Source organism: Triturus cristatus, chromosome 5_1 (assembly GCF_964204655.1).
Source record: "Triturus cristatus chromosome 5_1, aTriCri1.1, whole genome shotgun sequence".
Taxonomy (NCBI): domain Eukaryota; kingdom Metazoa; phylum Chordata; class Amphibia; order Caudata; family Salamandridae; genus Triturus; species Triturus cristatus.
Window position 1 is genome coordinate 127,588,330 of NC_140587.1, and position 15,259 is coordinate 127,603,588.

The window sequence follows — 15,259 nt, forward strand, 5'->3', positions numbered from 1 at the left end:
GCTACCATAAGCACTCCTGCTCCCCTCCCACTTTGCTGACTAAGGTATTTCCCATTTGCTCATGTTTGTCGGAGGTTATTCCTGTGTAGGCATGTACCTTCTATTTGTAACTACATGCTTACCACTGCAGAAAACTCTGTATAAAAGCACCATGGTCTGTGTATTCAAGCCACTACCTCATGTCACACTTGAGGGTGTTGTATGGTTGTGGTCTCACTCATGAGTGAATAAACTTGGTATTTTGAATTTCAGCTTCAGTGCCAATCTTTTCTTTGTTGGTCGAAGGACCCAAGGACAAAGATAAGGGTGACTCCTGCACCGGTGTGCCCCTAAAAAGGCACATTTCCACAACCTGTTTTGGCCTATTTGGGCCTCTTCGGCGAGTGCAGCTTATTTCCTTTCCTAAAATGGTCTAGAAGTGACCCAAAGTTAAATTTGAAGTTTGAACATCTCTAGGGTTGGAGATCCCTATGTATTTGAAACCTTCCGCCTAAGTTCTAAAAGGGGTTGTGTCCCTTCATGGTGGCCAGCACTCTACTATTAGAAACGGTGTCAATTTATCACTGATAATCTTAAAACCTGAACATCGCCTATGGTGCTCAATTAGCAATCTATTACAATCCTCAGGATTCATAACAAGGAAAACATCCACTGCATGAAGGGATGATCCATCTCCCAGGTCTAAACTCCACTGACCAAAGCATCTCTACACATCCAACACACAAAGGCGCCCAACATTTAGGCAAAATATGTTTGTGAGAGAGGGCATCCTCCCAAACCCCAAGAAGTGTAGGGTAATGCCAATTTCATCTGAAACCTAACTACAGGTAATTTCCCTATGAACTCTTACTCATGAGAGCTCTCTTCTTAATATGAAAAACAAGAGTCATTCTAGATTCACATCCTTAGGCACAAGAGTGCTGAATGTTTTGCTCATCTTCGAGGAAGGAAGTTTGCCTCTGAATTTATGTCTGATACTGAAGAGGGAAAGGTTATGTAATTGTCATCTCTGTTCTACACATATGGCTGATACACAGGCGGTAATACCGTCAAAAAAAAAAGCAGCAAAAGTACATGTAGGCATCATCTCTGAAATATGAAAGATGTTGCCACGGTTCCTTCGCAATGTAAATTCGATTTAATTTGCAATAAATGTTCTAATCTACTTCCCATGCTGTGCTCTTTCTTGCTCTGCTCAACCCAGGTTGCCATGCCATGACATTCTGGTATGAGACAGAGAAAAGTGACTGTTGGAAAACCCAATTAACCTAAGCCAGTTATAAGTGCTCTGAGCACCTTTGTAGTCCATCCTTAGTTTGCAAACCCTGGCGGTCCTAACATGGAGCAACCAGGTGCACATCAACCTCTGGTCTGCTGCAGTAGCAACACGACAGCCGAGACAGCCGGGCCACATCCTCTCTGAACAGGAACACAAGCAACCCAAGACCGGTGCAAGTAGGCATAAAAGGATCAAGGGCCAAACCCAATGTCTGAGCTTGTAACTGCACAGGGGAGTGCTGGAGCATCAGGGACGTGCAGAGGCGTTAGGGACGTGCAGAGGCGTCGGGGACGTGCAGAGGCGTCGGGGAAGCGCAGAGGCGTCGGGGAAGCGCAGAGGCGTCGGGGAAGCGCAGAGGCGTCGGGGAAGCGCAGAGGCATCAGAGGCCGTCAGGGACGTGCAGGGATCGTCAGGGAAGTGCAAGGGGCATCAGGGAAGTGCAAGGGGCATCAGGGAAGTGCAAGGGGCATCAGGGAAGTGCAAGGGGCATCAGGGAAGTGCAAGGGGCATCAGGGAAGTGCAAGGGGCATCAGGGAAGTGCAGGGGCAGAGGCATCTGGGATGTGCGGAGGCGTCGGGGGACGTGCAGGGGCGTCGGGGGACGTGCAGGGGCGTCGGGGGACGTGCAGGGGCGTCGGGGGACGTGCAGGGGCGTCGGGGGACGTGCAGGGGCGTCGGGGGACGTGCAGGGGCGTCAGAGACGTGCAGGGGCTTCAGAGACGTGCAGGGGCTTCAGAGACGTGCAGGGGCTTCAGAGACGTGCAGGGGCTTCAGAGACGTGCAGGGGCTTCAGAGACGTGCAGGGGCTTCAGAGACGTGCAGGGGCTTCAGAGACGTGCAGGGGCTTCAGAGACGTGCAGGGGCTTCAGGGAGGTGCAGGGGCTTCAGGGAGGTGCAGGGGCTTCAGGGAGGTGCAGGGGCTTCAGGGAGGTGCAGGGGCTTCAGGGAGGTGCAGGGGCTTCAGGGAGGTGCAGGGGCTTCAGGGAGGTGCAGGGGCTTCAGGGAGGTGCAGGGGCTTCAGGGAGGTGCAGGGGCTTCAGGGAGGTGCAGGGGCTTCAGGGAGGTGCAGGGGCTTCAGGGAGGTGCACAGGCGTCAGGGAAATGCACAGGCGTCAGGGAAATGCACAGGCGTCAGGGAAATGCACAGGCGTCAGGGAAATGCACAGGCGTCAGGGAAATGCACAGGCGTCAGGGAAATGCAGAGGCGTCAAAGGATCAATGTTGCAAATGCAAGTCTGTCGAATTACACAGGTCGAACAGCTTGCTCTCGAGTAGGAAGAGAAGGACAGACAGGGTGGTCATTGGCATAGGCTCACATTTGAGTATTTTGAGTTTTGCTTTCTATTTCTCTTCCTCATTTTACTTTCTGCTTTTTCTGGTTTTAAGACAGAAAGGCAGAGCACTGCTCTCCTGAACAGATACTAAACCCTGAACCTTCTGACTCTTAAAAGCTGATCCTCCAGGTTCCAAAATGGGAAGCGTGTGAAGGGCCTGGTTCCAGGGGAGGGTATAGCTTGAAAGGCAATGGCCCCTATCCCCATATTAGGAAAGGTTTCTAGTGCTCCTAGGGGCACGTTTTTAGCAAGTTACAGGCCAAGGAAATTGACCTGCGCTCACGGATGGAAAGAGAAAATGAGGAAAAAAACACAGTCCCTACTAACAGTAGTCGACATCGGCTTTGGGGCGCTGCCGACAAACACCTATTAGACATTTCAAAAAATGTGTACAAGAAGGTAATTTATCAGATTCCTTGGAGGTCGGTTTGCTGCAAGATTCTCTTGTCTCCTGGATAGATCCAAGTAATACTCGCTCTTAACTGGTGTGAAGAAAGGATGCAGGAGCCACCGTCACCGAGAGTCAGCCCCATCGCGTCTGAGCTAGTTTATTCTGGCTGTGATGAGGACTCCACTCCCAAGATACAACATACTTGCCGATTAGATTGGAGAGATTGTCTATTGGTGCTGCACTTGTCTTTTCTGTTATACAGAACAAATACAAATATATATTTTTTAAATAATAATTGAGAGAAAGACAAAACACAGCAACTGAGTACGTTATGAACATTTTATAGGTTTTTGAAAAATCCAAAACTGCACACCTTTGTGAGAAAAGATGACTAAGTGTAGTTCTCATTCGTCGGGATGGGAAGAAACTGAGAAGCAAAGAACTAAACAGAGAGCAAGATCTTTCTCAGACTTCTTCAACATTATATACAGGGCTATCATTTCAGGTTCATTAACTACTTCCACATTATGTAATACTTTTTCACCAATTCTCCTCACTCACTTTACAACAGGGGGTTCGAAACCTGGGGTGCGAGATGGCAAGGGGATACGACAAAGAAGGAAAAGTATGTACTGTATGCATAATAGGAATCCGCAGAGACTTTTGTAATGTGTGAAAATTAACCAAAAATGTCCTAAGAGTGCGGAGTATAGTAAAGGTTACAAATCCTTTGTATGAACGATTAGATGGCCAACTTTCTTCCCCACCTGTTTATTTGTACATTCTGCCTCTGCTCGTGTCTTCGCGTATTTGTCCTTCACAACTTTTCTTTTGTTTAATCCTTGGTCTTCGAGGTGGGAGGGACCTGTCATGCACCCCCTACACCAGGAAAATGCCGCTAAATATTATTCAGATGTTTTTGGTGCCTTCTACACTTCAAATTTCTGAAATGTTCTATTCTTTTCATTGTTTTCCTAATGTGTGTAACAAACCATTACAATTACTTTTATCTCCTCGTTGGTTTGCCTGGACTTGCAACCTTTCCCCCTCCTTACCCTTTCTGGATGTTCCTATGGGATCACATTGCCTACACGGAATTCTACACCTCCCTCTTCATGGTACTGCAAATATCCTTACGCAACATCAAGGTAGAGGAGAACAGTTGGCATCCTGGAAACAGATGGCATCATTACAGGGATCTCTGGATCCTGTTGCAAAGCCGTCATGCAATAGCCGGGTTTAAATCTATTGCATATACTTTCTTTGTGTACATGGCATATGCTCCATGATATTCAAGGCAATGATATTTAGCCGTTCTGTAGGGTGCTGTGTAGTCAAAAGGACATGTCACTGTGCACTGCAGGGCAATGCTTGTGCCTTTGGCATCCCGTGGCTTTGGCACCCACAAAAAGGCCCACTAGGGGATGCTGGAAATGAAAGGACCACGGTGTTACTTACATCTGTGTCCCGTGTTCTATGTCACTGCTCAGCCTGCTTGAGGGATGATGCTGGCCTGGAATGGTACATGTGGAATCAGTGCTTAATTTGAGCCGGTGGTTTCCGGTTCTTGGCAGCAGCACATAATTGTCAACACCGGCTCTTATGACAGTCGTCCACATGGTGGCGCTGTTGTCTAAGTTTAAGTTGAGAACAACAATAGCGGTTTAATTATTCAATGTACTTTAAAAATTAATAATACCTGCAGCCAACACCCCTCTTGCACCTTTTGGTGGCTGGAATAGCCAGAATTGTCACACTTGTAGGAGTGTGGTGGTTAGCAGTTGTGTTGGCATGATCATTTACAGCACAGCAGGGGCCATGGGTGGTGCAGGCTGCAGAGGCCTCCTGAGAAGGGCCCTGGCACTCACTGTTTTACAGATTAAGCACAGTGAGGAATGTGGACTGTGCGCTGGAGTTGGAGTCTGGAAGGCGAGTAGACAAGCCTTTGCTACTCGTGGGGTGTCCTACTGTCATCACGCAAAGTAACTCAATAAATAAGCTTCCTTTATGAACCGGCGACTCCAGCCTCATGACTACAAAGTAACTTCCACTGCAACTAATGCATAACCTCAAGCATTGTACCAAACACACAGAAAGCTAAAGTGAAGCACAGGTGCAATTTTCAAGGCCAAAAATGCACAAGATTCTGCAAAGGGAGGGGCTTCTCAAGAGGAGTTTGCAGTATTCATTGGGCGGTTAGACAGGCTCTGTTAACTCACCTTCCAATCGCTCGTCCACAATGGCCAGGCTCTTCAGGAAGGCGTTCTGCGCCTGACGCAACGAATCGCTGGACTGGCTGGATTCGTAGATGTACAAATAGGTGCGGCCAATGGTGGCCCAGGCCCTCTGCTCCTCAATGTCATTGGAGACTGAATGGGCCAGCTCCAGGTGGCGGCGCTGATGCTGCAGTGGGAAAGGACAGAGGTGAGATTTCACAGCATGTGGATTGGACAGGACATTGGTCTTCCTGTGCCGTGTACAGCTAAGATGAAAATGGAAGGCCATTCATTGGTTTCCATTGACTGCAGCCATGAAAGTTAGCTCCGATTCCTGGCATTCACCATCCTACTAAATACACACAGACAGGGCCCGGGGAGTTTAAAGACCGGCAGGAATTGACTCACCAAATCTTAATCTAAGCCACAAAATAAACGCCTGGGTCTAATAGAGAGAGGAAAGTAAGAAAGAGAGGAAAGAGAATTGGTGTCACTCAGACATATGGAGTATTCCCTTTTAAGGACATATTCCCTCGCCCTCCAGAGGTGGCATGCTTCATCATAGGGAACCTTCTGATACCGAGTCAAGGTGTGGGCTACAACGAATTCAGAGGTACGGTAAATACCTTACTAATGAGCACAAAGCGGTGAGGGAACTACAGGGTGTGAGTGAAGGGTGTGAGTGAAGTGTGTGTGATCTAAAACTGACCACAAGCTACGCAATACGATTTATTAATGCGTCCTTGGATCAGGATTAATCAAGCAGAGGACCAGGCGGACGTGGTTACGTCTGCTGGATCTATCCAACGGGCGGGTCCTACCCTTCACTCACACCCTGCGGTTCCCTCACCACTTCGTGAGGGAATTTATCCTTAAAAAGGAATACCCATATGTTTGAGTGACACCAATTCTCTTTCCTCTCTTTCTTACTGTACAGGACAAACCCTAACATCCAGACCCCAGCCTCCCACCAAGGCCCAATTGTGGCATCCCGTGACATTTCAGAAAGTAAGACTCCAAAGAGGATTATTCTGCACCTGTGTTGTTAATAACTTACCTTCTATTTTACAATTGTACCACATTGTACTCTAAATGTTCTGCATTACTCCTTTCTTATAAATTAGGGTGACTTCGATTGTCTTTATAGCACAGCATAGCCACAGTAATAATATACATCATCATACTTTACACAATATAGAGCATCCCTAGGTAAATACTACAATAAATCAATGAATTTAGATTAAAAGCGACTGTTCAGAAGATCTTTCTCTGGTAGCATTCAGAGCTATTTTCATGGAACCAGCTGCTAAGATCAAGGTTGTGCAATGTAGGTCCAAGACAGTCATACGAGATACGTTTATCTCAATGGATCTGACTGGGAACAGGTTACATAATTGACTGGTCAACTGCATGCCTTTCTACCCATCTTGACGACATGTGTGGGCACTACCTCACCTTAAGAGCTGCTTCATAATTCCCCAGCTCTGCCAAACATTCCCCAATTTTCCTGTTGGCAACAGCAGCACCAATCACGTCATGGACCCCCTCGCAGATCTGTAGCTCCTGACGGTGTTCTTCAATCGCCTCGCGGAACTGACCTGTGGAGAAAGGAGTTCAGAGAAGTGTCAAAAGCTGGAACTAGAGGAAGGAGTTGCCATGGCAGCAAGGGATGATCCTGACTGACAATTACATCATTTAGTCTCTCAACAGTTACCAATGGAACCCTCCCCATTTTAAAATAAGTCTCTGGTCACCCACACCCATTGAGTCAAGATGAAATCTGTGGAAAGTGTGGATGAACCATCACAAAGTTCTCAGAAAGAGACGGTCACTTGTGTCTTTTCGGTCCTTCATTCATCCCTGAGGTAAATAAAAGTCTCCTTCACTTCTTCCCCCTCTGTTCTCTTATCCGCACTTCAAAAATATTCCTTGCATCTCATTTCAAAATATTTCTGGTGAATATTGGACTAACTTGGTGTCTCTTCTCTAGACTCCGTTAACTATCTTTTACAACTGACTTCCAGAACCAAACAGATTATTCAAGGAGAGGCACCCTACAAGATATAAACAGTTAGGTCTTCTGCACACCTCCATATTTCTCCAACTCGTACACTTAGTCTCACAGTTTAAAATCTTTGAGGTCACTCGACGTGCCACAATGAGGTCAGCCTCTTCTGTGATGGCCTCCAACTCTACGTCTTTTATTGCCCTTCTGAGTTTGCCTTCTCCAAACATGATGCTGAATGCATTAAACTGAAGTTGCCTCCTCAGTAACAACTCATTTTCTCAAAACTCTATGTGGTGCTTGCCTGCTGCATTATAAATCTGTTGTTCCGTCATGATGTTATACGGTCACGGGACTTTCACAGAAAGATCAAAAATCACGACTTCGAAATTTGCTGCTACTGAACATTACTTCTCCAAATAGTTGAGAGCCAATCAGTTCCCTGGAGTTGCTAGTATTAGTCAGATCTACGCGATCTCATGCCGAGGAACAAGAACACCTGTGGATTGGCCCATCAAGGACTCGCGGGCAACACCTTAATGTTGTGTCTCTGCGAATGTATCTTAAGTCCCCCTCACAGACATTGTCACTGATCCCCTGCCTACAGATCTACTTCCTCCCCTTAACTTGAAGCAAGCACTGGCACGCTCTCTGACAATATGCGGCCTATACCTGACAAGCAGCACATAGTTACCAGTTTTCTGTACAGAACCTCGAGTTCCATGTTCATGTTGAGCTGAGCTGGCAAACCTGAGCTTTTAAAGTCCCTAGGGCTTCACTGTAGGCTTTCGCTCCTCAGGAGCTAACTCTTAGCACTCCCACCAAATGGTTTCCCCCAGGATATCGCGTGTCACTTTCCTGTATGCTGCTCTCTTCAGCTTCTAGTCCAGCCCCTAGATATTATCACTGGACAGCAAACATTGTTGCTACAATGATCAATATGCTTACTAAGCTGATACACCCTGATCGACAACGGTTTAGTATTAAGATACAGTTCTTGAATTAGTGAATTGATTGGGGAAGTCAGACTTTACCAGAAGTTGGCATTTTACAAGGAGGCGTCTATTCTCCATCACATCCCTTTCACCAACACTTAAAAACAAGGAAACTGTATAATTACAATGATTTGAATGAGTTTGGAAAGACGCAAATTACTCACACCCTGGATACAGACAAAAGAACCAACCAACTCTCAAGTTTAGCGTCAAGCTTCACAATAAAATCTGCCTTGTGAGACCTTGCCATTAATCGGAACAATATTTTTACTGGCCCGATGAACAGAAACTCTTTTTCTTACACCACATGAGGCACCACCCTTTGTACCTAAAGTAAAACTATATTCAGTCCATGTAAGCTTTGCAAAGAGGGCAGATAAGGAGGCTCCATAGACAAGCATTGGCATAGCCAATAGGTCTTGCCTTTGGGACCGTATAAGTATTTAGCCATGCAACAGTTGATGTTGCTGCACCAAGGATATTATGCTGGATAACTAAACACTTATAAGGTCCCAAAGGCGAGACCTATTGGCTATGCCAATGCTTGTTTCGTGGAAGACACAGCTTCCCCCAAACACGTGGGCAGAGCCAAACCCCCTCTCCTGGTGATAATGTCATAATTGTCGTGCAACAGCTGCGCTGGTCGAGGCACACCATTAAAAAAGAAAAAGAAAAGGTGGAAGAGAGACGCCGCCCAACAACAGTCTCCCCACAAGAGTGTACGTCAATCATGCAAAGCCATGCCTCTCACTGTGTATAAATATGGCACAGCATGCCAGCGCTTACCAGCTGAACTGGGCGGGAGGCAAGCAGATGCGACAATACGGCATCGGTCAGTGCTGAAACTTAACCCCTTCAGCGCGGAGGGTTCGGGCGCGGGCGGGGCCGTGACGGAGCGGTTCCGTCATCCGCACAGCGCGACCGACGCGTATGACGGAACCGCTCCGTCACACGCATCAAAGGTGTTAAAGATAGCCAGCAGTGCATGCGCTTGCTCACCAACAGACACTCGCTGATAATTCTTCGATATTTCAGTGCGCTATGCCACAACCGGAGTGCTTTGTTAATGCGATGTGTATATTTAAGGAACACAGGGATTGGATCGACAGTACCATCAACCGCATTTTGTTGCGCCTTCCTTGCATGCTTGAGGGGAGAGGAGTGTTGTATATACGGCACGTACACCTCTAGTGAGATTGACAGACAATGGAAACATAGCACACTTGTTATGTGGTGGGAGCGTGCGAGAAACAGATTTAACGGTCCGGTCAATATGAAGCAGTCCATGCATCTTTTAAACCACTAAATACATCAGACGCGTGAGACCAACAGATGCAATGCGACGATTTATCTTTTAATTAAAAAAAGGACCGATTGCTTTGCTTGAGAGAGAGGCTGAGTAATGAGTGAGTTGGGATCATGTGAGTTATGCCATTGTTTTCAAAAGAGAGTGATTACATTGGTGCGTGCTGGGTCTGGAAATCTCCAAGCAATCTGTAAATATCCCTCCAGTGACCATTTGGGCAAAGACCTTTCCGGTGGCATGACCGTATCAGCGACAGAGGTTATCGACCGCGGACCGAGTTCAAGTTCTAAAATCACTTTTGATTAAAACAATCTAATTTAAAAGTAGGAAATTCGAATTGTTCGCCAGTGCCTGGTCGGTACTGCAGGGTCAACCCAGACTGGGGTAGAATCAAATACAAGTAATGATCGCCTTAAAGCTAACTGCTTCAGCATGAGGACCTAAGCCACTGGTCGGTTGTACTGAGATGAATGGCGAATTAATGCACCTTCCGCGGGGATCTTTATATAATCTGCAGAATCAGAAATACAATACCAGTATATTAATGAGAGAAGAAGGGATTGAAGAGAGGGCAACCACGAACGGGGAGAATGAGAGAGAATGAAAGAGGTTGAGAGAGGGAAACAGAGAAAGTGAGATAGAGACAGAGAACACAGAGGAGAATGATCTAGAGGAGATAGAGAGAGAAGTCAGTGACAAGAGAGGACGCAAAAAACAAGAAATAAGTAGATATATAGTGGGCAAGATAAAGAGAAATACAATTGGAGTAAGGAGAAGAGAGAAGGAGGGGAAGATAGGAGGGGCAGACGGAATAAAAGCACAAGATAGAAATCTAACAAGGAGGAAGCTCGGATAAGTGTTAAGTGGTTTTCTGCGTGTGCAGCTACTGCGTGCTTCCTGAATTTGTTTCTGTTGTTCGCCAAGAATGGTAGAGGGAACTCAAGAGAGAGGGGGTGGAGGAGCATGGTTCAGGCGCTGTAAGGCTTAATGAGCCATTACAAAAGCCAGATGGCTCCTGTGCACGTTCACGACGCGCGTAACCGCACGCTGGTGACCGGGAAAAGTCTTTGGCAGCACTTTGAAAAGCCACTTACTAAATGTCTCGCCTGCTCTAGGCGAGACCTAAAAACCAATACCACAAAATTATCAATAGCAGTAGCAGCTGTCTTCAAAGAGCCTGTAGAAAGTCAAGCAAACGATTGGACACAACAGTTTGATGCTAGATTTTACTAAATCTCCACCTATAATTTAAGAATTTTAAAACGTTGTGACAGAGTGTAGACAAGACATATGAGCTACTGCACACAGAAGTCACGCTAACGCAACATGGGTACTTCAAAGCTCTACAAACTGCAGCTCAGCTAAGGTCACATCTGGCTGCTTGAACAACTGACTGAGGTATGCTAAACACAGTGAATGGCTTAACTGAAAAAATTCCACCTCTGGTTAAAACACCACACATCACTCTGAACAACCTAAAGAAATTAAATAAAAGGCTGCAGCATACCCCCTAATACCGCCTAATCTGGCCTTACAAAGGATCAATAGAAGGAACCTGGAGCTCCTCTTGAAGCCCATAAAAGAATCTTATTCTTGAAATGGCCTCTCAAGTCGGAATATCAAGTGTGCTTCACCTGAAGACAACAGCCACTCATGGAAAGACATTCTCCTCAAGATGAAGGATTTCATTCAAAGCGAAGAATGAATAATTGCATATTCTTGATAAGCTTTTTTAGTCTTAGAAATACACAAATTCAATGGAAGCCCTCAATTGTGCGTTCCCAACAGACTGCAGAAGAAGTTGGCGCCAGCGGGCACAGATCCCTCCTTTCTGTGGGGCACAATCCTGGTCATGTCTGTGGCCTGTTGGAGATGCTCGGAGCCAGGGAACAGAAGGTATGAAAGAGGCAGGGATGTGCTACTGAGGACAGACCCAGGTCACAGTCATCGCAATAACCTTCCTACAGAAAGTGAGCCTAGGAGGCAAGCGAAAACTGTAAGGGAGGTGAAGAGCTGAGCAGCTAACAGAGTAAGGGTCCGGCTGTAGGGCCCTCCTTGCTGCAGGCTGGCACTGACCCCACACAAGCATGTGAAGAGGGCTGGGTGAGGCCAAGATCACAATGTGGAAACTTCTCAGTAGAAAACGAAGAAAGCAGTATTGGACACACCCATACCAGAAACGACTTGGCCTCTTTGCCGGCTCAAATGGGGTTAAAGAACGTGGCACCAAGGGACCCTGGCAGTCATGGTTATGGCATGGATACGAAAGACTACCTACCGTCTGAAATGACCTGGTTCGGCGGCGGGCTCGACTAACGCCGTAATAAAGGTATCCTCAACCCCAGCGGGAACTATGCACGAGGCCAGACAAGAAGAAAGAATCTCTCACGGTGCAAACGGAGCTCAAATACTCTTAGACTGAAGCAAAACTGGCAGCACTTCAGAGCAGGATAATTTAATGCTGCTTCGGAATAAATGGGAGTTTGGTTTGCAAAAGTGGAGGATACGCGTATAACTGGGTGGAATGTGTTCCGCAGACAAGGTTAGAGTTGGATTCAAAAGAAGTTACTAGGTCACTGTTACTACGCAGTCTTGTCCGGGCACGCTGGTGTTTAACATTGAGCCCGAGAGGCAAATAAATGTAAAACTCGTAACAGAGGTGGTCTGATGGTAGGCGTAAGAGTCTGAGGAACCCTATAAACATCTAAAATGCAAAACAGACCATCTATAAGCAAGGTCTGGTGGCTCAGTGGACAAATGCGCACTCTGTAGGGGCCTGAGTTCGACCTCATGGTCACAGTTTCATATCGCGGCAGGTCCACTCAGCCTCTCATACTTCTGAGGTCAATAAAAATGAGTACCATTGAGTTGGGTAACAATAAACATCAATTATCCGCCGCCAAGTTGATCACGGTGAACATGAGCTTTACAAATACACATTATGTTATGTTATGTTGTGGAAGAGGTGTGGCGCAGCGGCCAGGGTGCCTGACCACGGGGTTCACGGTTCGATCCTTCGATCCCTGGCGCCGGCGACAGGTCAGCCCAGCACCATGTGACTCTGGGCAATAGCTTGCTTAATCTTCCTGAGGGCCCCCAGCGCCGGGAAACCACTTCGGGGGTAGCTGTGCGCTTCACAAATTCAAGGTTATTATTATTATTATGTTATAAGGGGGCCCCTAGGAGCAATCTTAGAGCGTAATGAGATTGCTGCCTGTGGCCAACAAACGTAGGCCTTAAGGGATCTTGGGGCCTGTTCTAGAGTTTGGCAGACTGAGTGATGTCCATTAGGATGATGGAAAACACTACATTCGCTATCCTGAGGGAAACTCCGCCTGCCACGTTTAATAGATGACCGCCGGCCCTGCAGGCATGTGTTTACATTGATAGGAACCTCAGTCATGGCGGTTCCTTTCAATATACTGACAACGTTTGGTGCATGACCGCCATTTGATGCGGCGGCCGTACACCCAACTTTTAAAATTTGGGGGTTTTTCTTTCAAAAAGCAACTCGCAACGCGAGAGTTTGCTTGTGAAAAAACAAAATACTAATGGCCGACACACTCTGGTACCTTTTTTCCACGGTGTGGGTGTCAATATTGGTTTTTACCTCTCGCTGACCGTCAGGTTTGTCCTGGAGGGGACAGTGAAAAAAAGGGTATTGGGCGGAGCACCCTAAACAGGGCAGGTGGTGTCATGTCCTTTCCCAAACAACCCCTACTCAATCGGGCTGTTGGAGGAACCATTCGGTCAACGGAGCCAACGATGAAATACTTAAAGTCCACTTTAAATGAGGCAGCCAGACTGAATGTTTGATAGAAGGGAATTCAGCTGTGTTTGCGACAGAGTACCCCGTCCACCAAACTCTAAATCGGAGCCTATTACAGGAAGTGGCCTTACATGCAGGCGGGAAGAGCGGCACCACAGTCTTAGGCCGAGTCTAGGTTTATTAGACTGCAAAACGCCACTGGTGGATTGGTGAAGAGATCACTGAACGACAAACTGGGGTCAGCCAATGCCAGGCCGCTGAGAGATTAGTGGAAGAGTCCTCATCAGAGTGCGGCAAGACGAGCTCCGTGTATTCCACAGCATTTGCCTTTAAATATAAAAAGGTAGTTTATTAGACTGCCAAAGAGCCGATTTAAAACATTACATACTACAGCAACAGTTACATGTAGGTTGACATCATACCTTTAATTCTAGTAGCTTGAGGGTAGATTAGTGGGAAGTTATGGTATAAAAATGTTTTAAACTGCAATAACCACTAATAGCGCATGATTGCACCTGTGAACATTGTGCGGTGACGCGTACAGTCCCAGAACGCGTAACAGCTGGAAACAAAGTCACCTGAACCAAGTAAGTATTCAATTTCCTGAGCAAGAGTTATTCAAAATGCAATCAGTCTTTGGCAAAACAATTCAGATTTGAAAGTAAAGACGTTCAATGCATGTCTTTAGTATGCGCCTGATCTTTTGCACATGCCCAGGGTCACACAGTGAGCCATCATTGGCTCCCTAAAGTGTGCATTGGTGTGCAGTACCAGAAATGCTTCGGGCCCAGTAATCTCAATTCTCAATATTAACACGCACCAAATCCACAAACTAAATCCTCCTTAGCGCCTACAGGTGCGTTGGCTGCATGTGAGCACTACGCACAAAATATACCACTCCTAAAGGGTTTGATGAAGTGAGTACTCAATGAAATGAACTTGAACCATAACACTCGTAAGGGGAACTGAAAGTACCTCACCCATGTTGAACAAACGGCTGCATCATGCTCGACACAGGTGAAATGCGATTTTTATAATATACATTTTGGACATACTACGACATGGGGAGGGGGTTAATAAGTTACTAACAGTGCTCAGTGGTGAGCACACAGCACCCTGTCGTGCTTCCCTGATAAATGTAATCATCTGTTTTACAAAAAACATAAAAACATCTTTCCATCTTCTGAAAACGATTAAAGGAGACATGGCGAGTCGAGCAGCAGTTTTACATACCTTCGAGAGTCGAGACTCGAAGAGCCACGTAAAACACCTGGCTTTCGGCATTTGTGTACAAGTATAAAAAAGAATGGTCTTTCATAAAAAAACACGACATAGTTTTTTTGAGGACAAGTCCCGGTATCTGGACTAAGGACGCCGTGGTCTCTGTAGATGTACTGGTGAACGGCACTTGACTCAAGTGTGCTCAGTCAGCAGAAGCAGCACCGCGGGGGCCGCCGGGGGGGCACCTTCCGGCTCGCCATGAACCGCGCAGATGGACAAGCCTGTGAGCTGGCTCCAGACCTGGAGCAAGGCCGTTGCCTTTCTTCTCGACTGGTGGTTTTCAAGTTTCACACTTCCCTCTTGGCAATGATGTCCCCGGTGATTGTACAAGTCCCCGAGTGCTGTGCTCGGCTGGTATTAGTGCCCCCTTACCGCCACCCTCACAAGATGTGTGTCCATCCTGATGAACCATCCTCGCCCGCTGGCCGCCTGCTCAGAAACGCTCTGGCACCCAAAAGAGTTGGCACAATCTACTCCTCAGCAGATACCTACCTTTACCAGCTCAGTGCCTGGATACCCTTGCAGGACAGGTGACAAGGGGCGCTCTACAAATCTACCGATTGATTGATTGGAACATCTCCAGGGTGCCAAGCGATGACAAATCAATCCCTTTGCTTAAAGCTTGTCGACGAGGACTCCTCAGGCGCGGAATCACCCTGCACATCAGCCTGGGGGAGAAGGTGC

At 46.9% G+C, this 15,259-nt stretch overlaps 1 protein-coding gene across 2 annotated transcripts in view; it reads right to left on the reverse strand.

Moving 5' to 3' along the window:
- Positions 1-15,259, reverse strand: part of TONSL (tonsoku like, DNA repair protein) — a 375,765-nt gene that overhangs the window by 300,351 nt on the left and 60,155 nt on the right. For both annotated transcript variants that reach the window (XM_085604559.1, XM_085604558.1), the window contains exons 3-4: positions 6,675-6,817; positions 5,223-5,406 (exon numbers count right to left, since the gene is read on the reverse strand). In XM_085604559.1, coding sequence (XP_085460685.1) covers positions 5,223-5,406; positions 6,675-6,817 — 327 coding nt within the window. The remainder of the gene's footprint in view (positions 1-5,222; positions 5,407-6,674; positions 6,818-15,259) is intronic.